General features: G+C 43.1%; 1 protein-coding gene across 25 annotated transcripts in view; it reads left to right on the forward strand.

Moving 5' to 3' along the window:
- LOC110508931 (CMP-N-acetylneuraminate-beta-1,4-galactoside alpha-2,3-sialyltransferase) overlaps positions 1 to 16296 on the forward strand; it is a 78901-nt gene extending 62605 nt beyond the window's left edge. For 19 of the 25 annotated variants that reach the window (XR_016492747.1, XR_016492748.1, XM_021589849.3 and 16 more), the window contains 3 exons: positions 7394 to 7540; positions 10287 to 10433; positions 13613 to 16296. Coding sequence is in view for 23 of the 25 variants with exons in the window: in XM_021589849.3 (XP_021445524.2) it covers positions 7394 to 7540; positions 10287 to 10433; positions 13613 to 13702 (384 nt within the window). In the remaining 2 variants the exon portion in view is untranslated. Of the gene's footprint in view, positions 1 to 7393; positions 7541 to 10286; positions 10525 to 13612 lie in introns of all 25 variants that reach the window. The other 6 variants (XM_021589851.3, XM_090225061.1, XM_090225064.1 and 3 more) reach the window with 1 other exon arrangement.
- Positions 16297 to 16848: the final 552 nt, after the last annotated feature.

Genomic DNA, 16848 nt, shown 5'->3' on the forward strand with positions numbered 1-16848 from the left:
TGTCCATAGGACAACAATCAGTCGTATATTGCACAAATCTGGCCTTTATGGAAGAGTGGCAAGAAGAAAGTCATTTCTTAAAGATATCCATAAAAAGTGTTGTTTAAAGTTTGCCACAAGCCACCTGGGAGACACACCAAACATGTGGAAGAAGGTGCTCTGGTCAGATGAAACCAAAATTGAACTTTTTGGCAACAATGCAAAACGTTATGTTTGGCGTAAAAGCAACACAGCTCATCACCCTGAACACACCATCCCCACTGTCAAACATGGTGGTGGCAGCATCATGGTTTGGGCCTGCTTTTCTTCAGCAGGGACAGGGAAGATGGTTAAAATTGATGGGAAGATGGATGGAGCCAAATACAGGACCATTCTGGAAGAAAACCTGATGGAGTCTGCAAAAGACCTGAGACTGGGACGGAGATTTGTCTTCCAACAAGACAATGATCCAAAACATAAAGCAAAATCTACAATGGAATGGCCAAGTCAAATTCCAGACCTGAATCCAATCGAGAATCTGTGTAAAGAACTGAAAACTGCTGTTCACAAATGCTCTCCATCCAACCTCACTGAGCTCGAGCTGTTTTGCAAGGAGGAATGGGAAAAAATGTCAGTCTCTCGATGTGCAAAACTGATAGAGACATACCCCAAGCGACTTACAGCTGTAATCGCAGCAAAAGGTGGCACTACAAAGTATTAACTTAAGGGGGCTGAATAATTTTGCACGCCCAATTTTTCAGTTTTTGATTTGTTAAAAAAGTTTGAAATAGCCAATAAATGTCGTTCCACTTCATGATTGTGTCCCACTTGTTGTTGATTCTTCACAAAAAAATACAGTTTTATATCTTTATGTTTGAAGGCTGAAATGTGGCGAAAGGTCGCAAAGTTCAAGGGGGCCGAATACTTTCGCAAGGCACTGTAAATGCCTCTTGAACGGGTTATGGTAGTAGCTGCAAGGAGCCCACGTTTGTGTCAAGAACTGCAATGCTGCTGGGTTTTCCACGCTGTATCAAGAATGGTCCACCACCCAAAGGACATCCAGCCAACTTGACAACTGTGGGGAACCTGGAAAGGGGGTGCAACTCCATATTAGAAAGGTGTTCCTAATGTTTGGTATATTCAGTGTACACACTAAACACACACATGCATAATTGACGCCACACACGGTCACACTTCACATAGGCTCCTGCTACTCTGTTTATCTATCCTGATTGCTTAGTCACTTTCACCCATACCTACATTTGACATTTGAGTCATTTAGCAGAAGCTCTTATGCAGAGCGACTTACAGAAGCAGATAGGGTTTAGTGCCTTGCCCAAGGGCACATCGACTTAATAATAATAATAATAATATTTATTTATTTATTTATTTCTTTTTTCCACCAAGTCCGCTCAGGGATTCGAACCAGCGACTTTTCAGTTACTAGCCCAACGTTCTTAACCTCTATGCTACCTGCCGCAATGTACATATTACCTCATACCCCTGCACATTGACTCGGTACCGACAATTTTATTGACAATTACATGAAGTTGATGCAAAGAGTCCATATTTGCAGTGTTGACCCTTATTTTTCAAGACCTCTGCAATCCGCACTGGCATGCTGTCAATTAACTTCTGGGCCACATCCTGACTGATGACTGACATTGTTCGTCACCAAACTGTTCCTAGATGGTTGGAAGAAGTTGCTCTCGGAGGATGTGTTGGTACCATTCTTTATTCATGGCTGTGTTCTTAGGCAAAATTGTGAGTGAGCCCATTCACTTGGCTGAGAAGCAACCCCACACATGAATGGTCTCAGGATACTTTACTGTTGGCATGACACAGGACTGATGGTAGCACTTACCTGGTCTTCTCCGGACAAGCTTTTTTCCGGATGCCCCAAACAATCGGAAAGTGGATTCATCAGAGAAAATGACTTTACCCCAGTCCTCAGCAGTCCAATCCATGTACCTTTTGCAGAATATCAGTCTGACCCTGATGTTTTTCCTGAAGAGAAGTGGCTTCTTTGCTGCCCTTCTTGACACCAGGCCATCCTCAAAGTCCTTTTTGTGCAAAGCAATGATGACGGCACGTGTTTCCTTGCAGGTAACCATGGTTGACAGAGGAAGAACAATGATTCCAAGCACCACCCTCCTTTTGAAGCTTCTAGTCTGTTATTCGAACTCAATCAACATGACAGAGTGATCTCCAGCCTTGTCCTCGTCAACACTCACACCTGTGTTAACAAGAGAATCGCTGACATGATGTCAGCTGGTCCTTTTGTGGCAGGGCTGAAATGCAGTGGAATTTTTGAGGGGGATTCAGTTCATTTGCATGGCAAAAAGAGACTTTGCAATTAATTGCATTTCATCTGATCACTCTTCATAACATTCTGGAGTATATGCAAATTGCCATCATACAAACAGGCAGCAGACTTTGTGAAAATGAATGTGTCATTCTCAACTTTTGGCCACGACTGTAGAGTCTCGTTATTTTATTGCTACTATTTCCTTTTTATTTTTGCAAATTTTTGGGGGGTTCTTTTTAGCTCTGCGTTGTTGGGAAAGTGCTCGTAAGTAAGCCTTTCACAGGAAATTCTACACTAGTTATATTCAGAGCATGTAACATACAATTTGATTAGATTTGAAAACGCAAAACCCTGTATGGGATTATTGCTGGAAAGGACAGAAGCTCATTTATTGTACTGTCAGAAGATGGCAGAGTGTGTAGAACAGAGACAAAAGGGAAAAACACATCTGAACCGCACCCACAAAGAATTTCAGGATAACGACGAGGTGAGGCTGCTATTATTTTATTTTTGGAATTCAGTCAGGATTAGTCTCCTGGTATCATATGAACACATAAGACATGGACATTTTTTGAATTTAAGGAGATGTGTGCTAAAATTGCTAACTTTTCTCCACTCAATGACATAATGTGTGAAATTGCAGAGATTGTGCTTTTAAACTGCACATTTCTCTCCGTCAACAAGTGGTGTCGCATGGGCTGTGAGATGAGGGTTTGTTACTACGCCAATCATTTAAAAAAACATTTTTTTATCTTTATTTAACTAGGCAAGTCAGTTAAAAAAAAATATATATTTACAATGACTGCCTAGGAACAGTGGGTTGACTGCTTTGTTCAGGACCAGAACAACAGATTCTTAGCTTGTCTGCTCGGGGATTTGATCTAGCAACCTTTGGGTTACTGGCCCAACACTAACCACTAGGCTACCTGCCGCCCCAATGACTGACTATATATCCATCCGGACCTTTGCCACCTAGGAAATTTGTGCGTCTCGACCATCTAAAATAGTACTTGGGTACCACTGCTGTAAACCTACAACTCATACACTACATGGCCAAAAGTATCTGGACACCCCTTCAAATTAGTTGCTTTGGCTATTTCAACCACACCTGTTACTGACAGGTGTGTAAAATCTGGCACACACCCATGCAATCTCCATAGACAAACATTGGCAGTAGAATGGCCTGTACTGAAGGACTCTGACTTTCAATGTGGCACCGTCATAGGATGCCACCTTTCCAACAAGTCAGTTCGTGCACCAGTCAACTGTAATTGCTGTTATTGTGAAGTGGAATCGTCTAAGAGCAACCAACAATGGCTCATCTGCAAAGTGTTAGGCCACACAAGCTCACAGAACGAGACCGCCGAGTGGTTAAGCGTGTAGCGTTTTAAAAATCGTCTGTCCTCGGTTGCAACACTCCCTACCACGTTCCAAACTGCCTCTGGAAGCAACTTCAGCACAATATCTGTTCGTCTGGAGCTTCATGAAAGGGGTTTCCAAGGCCAAGCAGCCGCACACAAGCCTAAGATCACCATGCGCATGTGTCGGCTGGAGTGGTGTAAAGCTCGCCGCCATTGAGTTCTGGAGCAATGAAAACTCCTTCTCTGGAGGGATGAATCATCATCTGGCATTCCGAAGGACAAATCTGGGTTTAGCGCATGCCAGGAGAACGCGAGCTGCCCGACTGCATAGTGCCAACTGTAAAGTTTGGTGGAGGAGGAATAATGGTCTGGGGCTGTTTTTCATGTTTTGGGCTAGACCCCTTAGTTCCAGTGAAGGCAAATCTTAATGCTACAGCATACAGTGACATTCTAGACAATTCTGTGCTTCCAACTTTGTGGAAACAGTTTGGAGAAGGATGTTTCCTGTTTCAGCATGACAATGCCCCTGTGCACAAAGTGAGGTCCTTACAGAAATGGTTTGTTGATCGGTGTGGAAGAACTTGACTGGCCTGCACAGAGCCCTGACCTCAACCCTATCGAACACTTTTGGGATGAATGGAACGCCATCTGCAAGCCAAGCTTAATCGCCCAACATCAGTGCCTGACCTCACTAATGCTCTTGTGGTTGAATGGAAGCATGTCTCCGCAGCAATGTTCCAACATCTAGTGGAAAGACTTCCCAGAAGAGTGGAGGCTGTTATAGCTGCAAAGGGGGGACCAACTCCATATTAATGCCCATGATTTTGGAATGAATGTTCGACGAGCAGGTGTAGATCATTGTAGTGTAAATCGTTCCTAGCCTCCTATGCCTCCCTACATTCTGTCCCTAACACTTAAAACAAAAAACTGAAACTAAATAAAAAAATGTTTTAACTGAAACTGAATAGAAACTAGTGAATCAAGTCTGAAAACGAACTGAAACTGAATATCAAATAAAAATCTGAAAACAAATAGAAAATCACAACTATAATAACCTTGGACCCAAAAGTTTGGTCTGCTTTTTGCCATGGAAATAGTTTTGCAATTACAAACACCACAATGTGGAAGAGGAATTGATGAGCCTTTGTTAGGCATTGAAAAATGGTCACCTGGTAAACCAAGGTCAACACTGGTGGAACTGAGGTAGTTTGGCCAGATCTGAGGCCCTTGTCTGGATGAGAAATCTTAAACGTACTCCCATTCTCTCTCCCTGCTATGCAAACAATTACCTTTCCAATTAAGGGCTGTTTTAACAGGTGCCAGCGTCAGGGCACAGCCTCGTGCACACACTTCAATCTAATAATCTAGACTAATTTAACCAAAAACCTGCCGTGAGAGAAGGGAAACAGCCATTTCCTCACTGCCATCGCCCAACAAGCCATACACACTCCTGCTCACCCCAGTGTGTGCGTCCGCGTGTATGTGCACACACATTCATCTGTGTGTAAGTATGGTTGACTCAGGTTTAGTATGGCGTGTGAGCGAGTAGGACAGGATCAATCTGCAGCTTCCTGTTTTATCTTTTCAAACAGACCATCAGTTGAGTTTCTCCTAACTGACTGGTCCAAGGGTCACAGCGCAGGGGAAATCACTTCCTGTCCCCCAGGGGCCTGTTCAGAGACTGTTCTCTGGCTTCTGAGTGATAGAACTTAATTCCATAATTCAAATCTAAGCTGATGTTTATAGGCCTAGTAGCTTCATTGGAAATTATCTGTGTGCATTGAAAAGCAGTGCTGTTACCTGCTAATTAGCTGTCCTCTTGGATGTATCTTTCTGAACTTTCTCTTATTACTCATTTGTCTGACTCCTACGTCATACGTGACACTCTTGGCTGTACGGTGTATTTGAGTCGGCTCCGTCCCTGCTCTCCACAATAAAAAGCATTACTTACAGCTTCTGCAGCGCTTCCTGCTAAACAGATCCCCAAACACAAGCAGTATGTTGACAGGAGAGATTAGGTTTTCTTGCCACGGCTTGCCGAGGAGGCGGAGGCCCCTGGTTGAAAACACGCTGCTCAAAGCCACCCAACTGCCTCTCTCATTGCCCCCCCCCCCCTCCTCCCAATATCAAAGGCGGCAGGGCAGGACTATTTGAACAGGTGATTCCCATTTACATCTGCTGACCCCTTTGGCTGTGTGCCAGGTAGTCAGTCAGTCAAGCAAGCAGCCAGGCAAGTGTCAGCCAGTGTTTGTGTCAGAAAGCTACTGTAATTTGTGTGCCTGATGAGGGATGTCGACATACAGAGGACTAGGGCTAGCCGTAGCTACTTGGCTAACGTTTTAAAATATTTTTGTGGATTTGGAAGGTGTGTGTGTGTATATATATATATATATATATATAATTTTTTTTTTTTTAAATGTACTAATCAGATTTGAATGTTCATTTTCTGGCTTTAGATGTGCCTTGAGTGAAGTATGTTTTGGCATTCTAGAGCATATGAAGTCAGACAATGAGCCGTCAGCCTTACGAGGATTAACACGCTTGAATGACTTACAAACAAACTCCGTGGAGATCGTAAGAATGTAGCCCTCGTTGTCCTCCGGGACACTCCTCAGTAGCTCAGTCATATGCTTGAAGTGTGAGAAAACGGTGTTTACTGTAGCTTGTCCAGTAGGGCAGCATTGGTGTCCGCTACGTGGCTGGCTTTCTTTTTGTAATCCATGATACTTAGCCGTGCCACATACGCCTCGTGTCCAACCCGCTGAAGTGTTCCTCCACTTTGTCCCTAAAGGGATGTCTCGCCACCTTGATCAATGTGCGTAGGTTGTATTTGTGCTGTGTAACCATACTATTGTCCCTGCTCATCTTGCCCTGTTTATAAGCAGCATGTCTCCTTCAGTTTCCCGACAAGGCTGCCATCAATCCAAATTTTTTTGATTTGGGAGAGAAAAAATTGAAAGATGCCATTGGTATCACATCCTATGTCTTTTTTTTTCATGAATCCAGTAACTGAGTTGGAGTATTCATTGATGTTCTCACCAGAAAGCACTCCCAGGAATCCCAGTTCCACAATAGATGTTTGTTTTGTTCGATAAAATCCATAATTTATGTCCAAATACCTCCTTTTTGTTTGCGCGTTTAGCCCAGTAATCCAAATGCACAGTGCGCTAGCAATTTAGTTCAGACGAAACATGTCAAACGATATATAGAATCAATCTTTATTGAAGATTTATGTTAAAAACATTCTAATGTTTCAACTGGACAATTCCTTAGTCTTTAGAAATGAAAAGGAACGCAGCTAGCTCTCACGGTTCCCAAAGAAGTTAAGGTCCCCCACGATAATGAAATCTGCCAATGAAGTCCAATGAAGATCTTTGATTAGCATTTTTGGTGTCAGTTTGGGTCTCGATGTACACATCTGTGGGAATAATCCCTGAGCCCCCCCCTACGGTAGGTAAAAAGGGTGACATTTAATGACCGAGATTGGCCTTCCTCCATGTTACCCCCAAGGCTCAGAGCCATTCTCCCAATCAATGTAGGGAGACAGTTTGGAGGTGGGCCTCTCTGGGTGACGTGACCTGTGGTTCTATGTCAATGTTATTGAAGATAATCTCTTTGTTTAAATCTCTGTCTACCTCATACTTAGAAGTACTCCTTTTTTACCCCCAAAATGATAAATTGAATGAAAATTGTTACTTTCAATGCCTCCTGAAACTCACAATCTCCTCTTCTCCCTCTCTCTTAGCGTGGTACAGAGGGCTTCTGGAAGTCAGTGGCCCGTTACGTCCCGAAGAAGCCCACAGAGATGCGCATCCTCAACCCCTACTTCATCCAGGAGGCTGCCTTCCAGTTCATCGGCCTGCCACTCAACAACGGCCTCATGGGGAAAGGGGTGAGTGACACTCAGACAGAAACCCGCTCTAGTTGGATAGAAATATAAATGTATCTAACATTGGAATGTTCTGAGATGAACCATCAGAATGTTGGCAGAACCCATCTACGGTGCTATGTAGACGTTTGAGGAAAGTATGATGTCCGTCACCTGGTTTATGGTGGATAAACTCAGTTTGCAGTCTACATGCAAACACATATGCAGACATGCATTCATGCAAGCAGTACCTGGGGAGGCAGTTAGCCTGGCGGTTAGGAGCGTTGGGCCAGTAACCGAAAGGTTGCTGGATCGAATCCCTGAGCTGACGAGGTAAAAATCTGTCGTTCTGCCCCTGAGCAAGGCAGTTAACCCACTGTTCCCCGGGCGCCGAAGGCGAGGATGTTGATTAAGGGAGCCCCCCGCACCTCTCTGATTCAGAGGGGGTTGGGTTAAATGCGGAAGACACATTCAGTTGAATGCATTCAGTTGTACAACTGACTAGGTATCCCCCTTTCCCTACAAGAGTGCATAGACTCTTACTCACACCCATGTATATTAAGTTCAATAATACACACACAGGCACACCCTGACAATCCTTCTTTCAAACATTAACACACTCTCACACACATGCTACAAAACGGTACACAACCCATATGCAGCCCGGGAGTTGATGACCGACTGCACGGTCATAACCAAAGTGTGTTTGACACACTTCAGGCCCCAAACTTAAACCTTGCTGCCAATAGAACCCCTGTTCCTATGACAACCGCTGCAAGGCAGCACCTTGCCATGCCATCACAGGAAATTAAATCGTTATAACAACTCTGCAAACATTTCTCTAGATCAAGGGTCCGGAACCCAAGTGACAAGACATTTCTTCAAATGATTACAAAAACCTTGTGCTCTAGTAGCTGCATTGAATGAACCTCATGATTCAGAGAGCGAGACAGAGACATTGGGCACCTGACCGCATTTCAAACTAAAGGAAACAGAATTGTGTTGAATAGTTTGTCATGGAGCCACAAAGGGGTAACTAAAGAGCCACATAAGGCTCCAGAGCCACACGTTGCAGACCCCTGCTCTCGATGAAAACAAGAGATTTTTGGAGGTAAAATTAAGCTTTGGGCGTATTACCTCATTAACCCCCTCAAAACCAAAATGAGGAGTTATCAGATGAGACTTTAGATTCTGGACTGCCACAGGCTCTGCTGCTTTTCTTCTCTCCTTGGCACGTAACTAATCAATCAAACGCATTGATTGGCTTCATGAGGCCACTTACCTGATTTACCAGGACTATGGCTGTTTGATCAAAGGGAATAGGTTAGATAAAGACCAGCAGATGCTGTCACCCCTCCTGGACTGGAACTATGCAGCAGACTAGCTTGAGAGGCTGATGAAGTTCTACATAGGAGTGCAGGGGGTAGGGAACATGCTTCAACAGGCATTAGAAGGATGGGAAGGGGTACAAGGAGTGTGTACAGCCTTCTACCCTGAAGGGGTGACCACCAGGACACCCCTGGCCGAACTTTGGTGTACAGGAGAAACATGTGTGGAACATGTGAGTTGCCCTGGTGTTGGGGGGACTTGTCTCATATATATATATATATATAATACTGATCAAGATGGGATACAGCCTGACACATCCTTCCCCTAAAATGCCCGCCTTTCCCCTGATTAGTGCGGTGTGTTTGTATGATATGTGTGTTTGCAGGTTCACGCAGCAGGGGGGGGGGGGGCTTAAGCTACACCTACCCTTAGGGCTTGAAAATCAAGGTAATGGTTTAGAGCCCCCCCATCTCCTCCCCATTAGGCCCTAGGGTTTGAGGAAGTGGAGGTCTGCCCTCTCAAACCGCTGTGTCATTGTGCGGGTGCGTCTGTTTAAGCAAGTTGTTAATCACTCTCAGCTCAGGACGAGTTAACAACTCCGGCCCAGGACGAAGCCATGAACACGAGGAAAGGTGGGGTGGTGCAATAACGGTCACAGACTAGGGCCAAGATAGTGGCAGTAAAGAAACATGACGTTAATATAGACATTTTCAATGCTTGCTTTTACTACATACTACTGTTAGAGGAAAGGGTGTTGGCTTGTTTACACTCTCAACTCCCCTAATAATAATGCTGTGTTACTATAATGCACCCCAACATAAGATACAATATACAGGTAAACGCCAAAATAAAGGAAACACCAACATAGTGTCTGAATAGGGCGTTGGGCCATCACGAGCCTGAAAACCTTCAAAGTGCCTTGGCATAGATTCTACAAGTGTCTGGAACTCTATCGACGGCGTGTGACACTTTTCTTCCTTGAGAAATTCCATAATTTGGTGTTTTGTTGGAAAATACTGTCTCAGGCGCCCCTCCAGAATTTTCAATTTTCCCGTGTTCAAATTGGGTTGAGGTTTGGTGAATGAAAGGCGCTGCATGGTCAATCCCGACGTCTGCATTGGCCGTACAGCATTTGGCCTCTACATGCCTCCGGAGGCACAGGACTTGTTACAGGACTTGTAACAAAGCAGTGATAGACAAGGACAGTCACACAAATAATGGTAGCAAAAATCATGGGCAACTGAGTGTTTTTATACGTGACCCTTAGCATGATGGGATGTAAATTGCTTAATTAACTCAAGAACCACACCTGTGTGGAAGCACCTGTTTTTAATATACTTTGTATCCCTCATTTCCTTAAGACTTTTCTTTATTTTGGCAGCTGTCTGTACGACACACTATAAAGAAGTGACATGGCCTTTTTGTGCTTTTCCCTCTTCAGAACATTCCAACCCTGGGTACGGTCGCCATAACGATGGCCCTGCATAACTGTGACGAGGTGGCGGTGGCCGGCTTCGGCTACGACATGAACACGCCCCACGCGCCCTTGCACTACTACGAGACGGTCAAGATGTCCGCCATCAAAGAGGTGCCTGTTTTTGTTGCATTCAAATCCACTGGAAATGGGTCTTGGAGTGGTGTTTCCTCTCCTTGTCTACACGTGTCAAAGAACTAGAAAGGTGAAAATGCATTCTCAGTAGACAAACCCACCATATTGTTTTCAGGAAAGTGTAGATTAGAGAGACTATATTGGCTCCCCCCTGTGCCTTTTTTGATTGGCTCTCTCATCCCCCTCCTCCCTTCCAACTAGGACCAAATAAATGACCCCAAGATGGAGCCTTTTAATCCTCCACTCCTGACTGCCTCTGTGTTCTATTATGCCAGATGTCACAGAGGGCAGCTGACGTATGAACTCAGAATGATAACCTTTGTCTGAACTCCCAATAAACTGTTTTCATGTAATCAATGGAAACCTCATCTAGTAGGTCTATCGCCATTGGAACACTGAAAGACTTCCGCTCCCTCATGTCATGTCCTTCCACTGGTGGTAATATGCTGAGGTCACCTCAGGGGGTGTGAGATGCAGTAGTATCCTTACTCACTGTCGGACTTGAACCAGTCCCCTCATAAAACAGGGCTACTCGGCTTATGCTCAGGATGGATCCAGGTGCTTCAACTTTCTGTATGTCGGTGTGAAGGGACCGAATAGGAGTGACTGTAGAATGCCACACTGTTCAGTATGTCTGTACACACCATTCGTATGTGTTCTGTAGATGCCAGCATGTCAAAGAGAGGAGGTTGTTATCCTCGTCATCCTCTCTCTGACCTAGCTCGTCATCCCAGACTGCGAGGCCTGAAGACACACACACACACACACACACACACCCTGGTGTTACTGCTCACATGGCACTCCCGGCCCTGCTCCCTGTAGTAAAGCAGTGAAACCCTAGCCATGGATCCGTGTGGTTCTGTGTATGAGTGTGATCCGTCACAGAGTCATGGCCAGGCCAATCCAGACAGGCCAGTGGCTCTCAGGAGAGGCTCGGCCCCACAGCCAGGACCCAGGCAGGGCTCTGGGGCCCGGGTTCAGCCCAACCCAGCCAGGTCCTCCCACTCTCAGGCCCTAGAGCCTCCCACAGGAATACCGGACTCTAGTTACACACTGCTGACTAGACTGCGGGCCCGGAGCACAGTGGGGAAGGAAACTGACCCAATGTGGCTCCACACTCACACAAACAGACACACACACTCGATACAAACACACTTTTATCACTTTTATTTATTTATTTTAATTGGGGGGTGGATCAGCTTTAATATTGTGGATAGATTGATGTTTCCATCAATGTAATTGTCTGCATCATTTCCAATCCCCCATATATTTTTGGGAGATATGATATATGTCTCGCTCCATTCATTCATTCATTCATTCATTCATACACACACACTTTTTTTTTTAGAATATACACCTTTATTATTCCCCACAAACCCTACCACCCTTCCCCCAATTGGAGTAAACTAATAAACAATAACACTTAGGCTTCTACCTTCAGTTTATACATATTATACACATTTTACAGACATTCTATTTTACAATAGATATATTTTGTTTGTTTTTAGTCCTTCCTCTTTTTCTGATGTCCATCCAGTTTGATTTATATTTGTAACTGTGCTATTTCACAATAGTTGCTTAACCTATATACATTTTACAGACCCTGTATGTTTTACATTGGTTATCTTGTTGTTATTAGTCCCACCCTTCAGCTCCATTCAACTCATCGATCTCTTAACAACATCCATTCCCAACTATTTTGTCATTTTTTGGCACAGCTGTCAATTTTTTGGTCCTTAAATGAAACTGGTATATATTTTTATTTATCCCCATTTTCTTTAACCATTTCTGTTCTTTAATGCAGGACAGACAGACAAGTTCCTTACCTTTTCCGCCTTCCACTTGCCTCTTCCGTTTTTGTGGAAATGCTGCAATTAGTTGGTTGTAAATTTGGGTAGAGCAGACATTTCCATATGACTAAATTACATATCTCCACCAGTCCTATTTATGATATAATTTACAAAAATTATACTTTTATTTGTATTTTTATCAATTAGTATATTTGACTTTAACCACAATATTTGTTGTATTATTTGTTTTGTGTTTTCAGGTGGATTAAACTGAAATTGCAACCAACTTTCTATGGCTTGTTTAAAAAATAATTATATTTTGGAGATTTTGTTTTCAAATAACTGAAAGTGAGTAATCTGAATTACGGGAAAAAGGCCATTCTTGAACATGGGGTGAGACATTCTTACTAATTTACTGGAGAACCATTTCGGATTTAAGTATAACATTTGTGTGACTGATGCCTTTAGTGGGAGGTCTATTGCTTTAATATTTAATCATTTCTACCCACTGAATTCATATTCATTTTATAAATAGGCCCTTTTAATTTTGTCTGGCTTGCCATTCCAAATAAAATGTAATATTTTTTTCTCATATCATTTAAAAAGCAGGTTGCTAGGTGTTGGCAAAACCATAAGTAAATAGGTAAACTGTGATAGACTAAAGAGTTAATCAGGGTGATTTTTCCACAAATACAGGTATTTTCCTTTTCATGGTAGCAAGATCGTATCTATTTTTGCCAACGTTCTATTAAAATGTATTGGAGTGAGAATTTCTTTCTTTGGGGATTTGCATACCGATTATGTCCACATCACCGTCAGACCGTTTTATTGGTCAACTACACAGTAATGCAAAAGTAGCATTTTTTTTGTGATCCAATATGTAATATAGTACAGTTATCCAGAGAGGTTAGAACAAGTATCTAGATCCTATATGAGGCCTTGGAGGGATTCTATTTGTGGTTTTAAATGAAAACATGAATCAGAGTAAAAACACCTTTGTTTTTAAGCCCTGGATTTCTAGTCCCTAATATGTTGGATCTCATTTTAACAGCTAACATTTCCATGGCAATAATAAATGGATATGCCGATAGTGGACAACCTTGTTTTACTCCTCTTGACAGTTTATGAGATGTAGACATTATTTACTATTTTACACCTAGGGTTACTATACATAACTTTAACCCATTTTATAAGACATTCTCAAAAGTTGAAATATTCCAGGCATCTTTTGTATAAACTCCATTCTTTCTTTTATTAAAAACATTTCTTTCATAGGTTGTTGAGACCCGGTTCTTGTCTTTGACCCTGACCCCCACTGATCTTTGACAATCTTCTTGTTTCTCATCTTGTTCCCCTTCATCTCCCCAGTCCTGGACACACAACATATCCAAGGAGAAGGAGTTCCTCCGCAAGCTGGTGAAGGCCAACGTCATCACGGACCTGACCAACGGCATTTGAGTCTAACTGTCCCAGAGCTTTGCCTTTTTCCAAAAGAACCACAGAACAGAGGATTCTGGGAATTAACCGGGATGGGTGGTGGGGGGGGGACCCAGACCCAGACCCTGGTGGTCTGTATACTGCCTACGTTTTTATGAAGAGAAGATTTAAACGGACGACTCAGTGGAGAGACGCACATACTTGCCTTCTGACCCAGAGGCTCCTGTGTCAGGAGAGACATAGGCCTGGATCGGACATCTTCAGGACAGTCAACGGACGATCCGACAACCACGTTTACCGTTTCAATAGCCCTGAAAATCACGTGAACGAACAAGTGATATGGAAGAGGATGATGATGATGGATGGCAGAGGATGGAAGGCCTGACGGACGGCTGTAGAGGCGGACAATCTGCAGAAGAGAGGGACAGATGGTTACAGCAGTGCCAAACGTACGTACCTCGTTCACAAGCGGGGAGCAGAGGCCTTCTCCCTGTACTGCCTGAATGTATTCACAAAACAATGTAAATATCAAAGATCATTACCATGCTGCAGCAACCCCCCATCCGGGCATTGGCGAGCCTCCCTCCATCCGGGTGTCAGCATACAGTACATATCCCACCTCAGACCCACACAAGGCCTTTTTTTAAACCTTTGTCTCCCCCTTATTGCTTCCATATCAGCAGGACTTTTTTTAAACCTTTGTCTCCCCCCTTATCGCTTCCATATCAGCAGGCCTTTTTGAGGCTGCCCTGCATTTTGAGATTATCATTACAGATGTTAATATCCAGCAAGACAAGAGGCCTGGATTATTTAATTTAGGTTTAATTTATTTATAAATAGGCTGAGAGTTGGTGCAATTGTTCTAGTTCGCCACGATGTGCTTCCTCAATGACTCACTGAGGTGTCATTAGTTGTTGAGTGGATATCCCTCAAACCTGAGACCCTAGTATTTCCAGTATGCCTTTAATATAAGCCCAAGTCCAAGTCAGTATTATCATTTATGTCCAATATTTCAGTCAGATTTTTGTGTTGTGAAATGTTTATTTTTTATGTTTTCCTTTGTGTGCTCTAATGACCATGACAAAGTATCACAAGATGAAGCCCCAACAGATCAGTATTACAGAGAGAGAGAGAACCAATGGTCTGGGAATAGTGTTCCTGTTCACACTCAAGTGTTCAGAATCATTTGCCACTTGTCAAGTATTTCAATAAAAACCCAATGGGTCCAATATTTCAGTCAGATTGTCGTATTACAATATTAAACCATATTTCAGTTATATCCTGTTTGGTTTGTGATATTAAACCCAAATTGGTATTACAATGTGAAAGCTTATTGGTCCACTGTTTCTCAGTGAAAGGCCCATTTGGTTAGTAGTTACAGTTCCAGCATTAACGGATCATTAACGGTATTTAAGTGTTGCTCCGGTGGCTCAGTATTACAAGATGAGACACCACGCTATGGTTACAGCCTCACCCGCTGCTTCCCTCATCAACTACACTTCAACTGAATGTCATAATCAGCTTTTTTAGTTCTTTCTACCTTTTTTTTTGGATGACATTTTGACTGTTGCTTCATTTTTGTATATAATTTTTTTTTTTTACTGTTTTCATGAAGGTGCATACTTACTGTACACCTGTATCCACTTATCTTCCTGTCCATTAGTAAGGTATTAGGGTTGTGTTCATTTGGCGAGAAATAGAAGAAAACATACTAAAATGTTGAGACTGACTGGACTTCAAATTCCAAATGCTAATTTGTGTTCTATTGCGAAAGGTTTTAAATAGTTTTCCTTTGTGTACTGTAATGAACACTAACCAGTTTCAGAGAGGCGTCACTGCTCTCTCTTGCTGGGCTCCCTCAACAAATCTTTTCTCACTTCTGTTCACGATGGGAAAATAAAACAATATGGAGGAATCTTAATCTAGCCTACCATATTGGTGTACCTATCCAGGCCCTTCAAATTATTTAGGGGAAAGTAGGCTGCTTACACAGGCAGCCCAGTTCTGATATTTGTTCCACTAATTTGTCTTGTGAAAAAATTTGATTGGTCAAACGACCAGTTAGTGAAAAAAGATCACAATTGGGCTGCCTGTGTAAATTTGCCTTTGTTATCTAGGTTGGAGGGAAGGGATGGATCTTTCAGAAATGGAACCCTGCATTGGACGTTCACTGCTAGGGTACTAAGAACAGCTCACCTATGCACTGCCACCTGGCGAGGCCCTCTCAGGCTGCGTTTACAGGGTTGGAGTCAATTCCTTATCAAATATAGACAGGTTAAGTAGTCAGTCATTTTCAATTAGGATTTTCATGAATACATTTTGAATTATGTGCACCCTGGAATGGGCAGGAATTGAAACATAATTGACCCCAGCCTGGTCTGTAGGCTGAATGTCATTATTAGAACTGGAGACGACAATGACATCATACAGGAAACCATATCATCCAACGAGAGGTCAAAATCAGTCATCACCTTGCCCTAACAATCAATCACTGGCAAGGTCGTTACAGATCAAATCACAAGTGTTACTGTTTTCTTTTTCTATATTATATGAAATGGAGACTGTCATATTTGCAACTTGTTAATAAATACGTTGACCCTCTTGTCGTTTTGTAAGGTGGCTGATGGTGTGTGTATTTCTGTGTTTTTATGTGATCACACAAAGCACTGTCAACGGGTGGTCTCTGGTATGCAGGCAACCCTCTGCACCAAATGTAAGGCCTTTATGGGGTTACAAGGCCCTGGTGTTCTTTCCTGTTGTGCAGCCCTCGTACCATAGCTCTGTCCATTATTCTGTTGGCGTTTAGACTCCACAGGAAACGTAGTGTCTGTTATTCTGTTTAAGAGCTTATAGACTCCACAGGAAACATAGTGTTAAGATGAAGAGGATGGGTCTAAGTGTGGAGAAGGATTTCCTCTCATTCCCTCCCACCTGCTGAGAGAGGGGAAATAATGGTTCAATCCCCTATCCACTCTACTTCCTTTCTAGCACTCTTGCTGTCTCTCACTCTCATTCTCTCTCTTCTTCACCTGCCAAACCCATATGAGCATCTAGTTTCATTGTAGTGGCCCTGAGGGACCCATCCAAACCAGGAGACACACTGTTGCAGTGATACTTTAATACCCACACACGTACATTAGCATATATATATATGCAAACAGAGGGGG

This window comes from Oncorhynchus mykiss, chromosome 28, assembly GCF_057628025.1.
Source record: "Oncorhynchus mykiss isolate SJ-2025 chromosome 28, ASM5762802v1, whole genome shotgun sequence".
Lineage (NCBI taxonomy): Eukaryota > Metazoa > Chordata > Actinopteri > Salmoniformes > Salmonidae > Oncorhynchus > Oncorhynchus mykiss.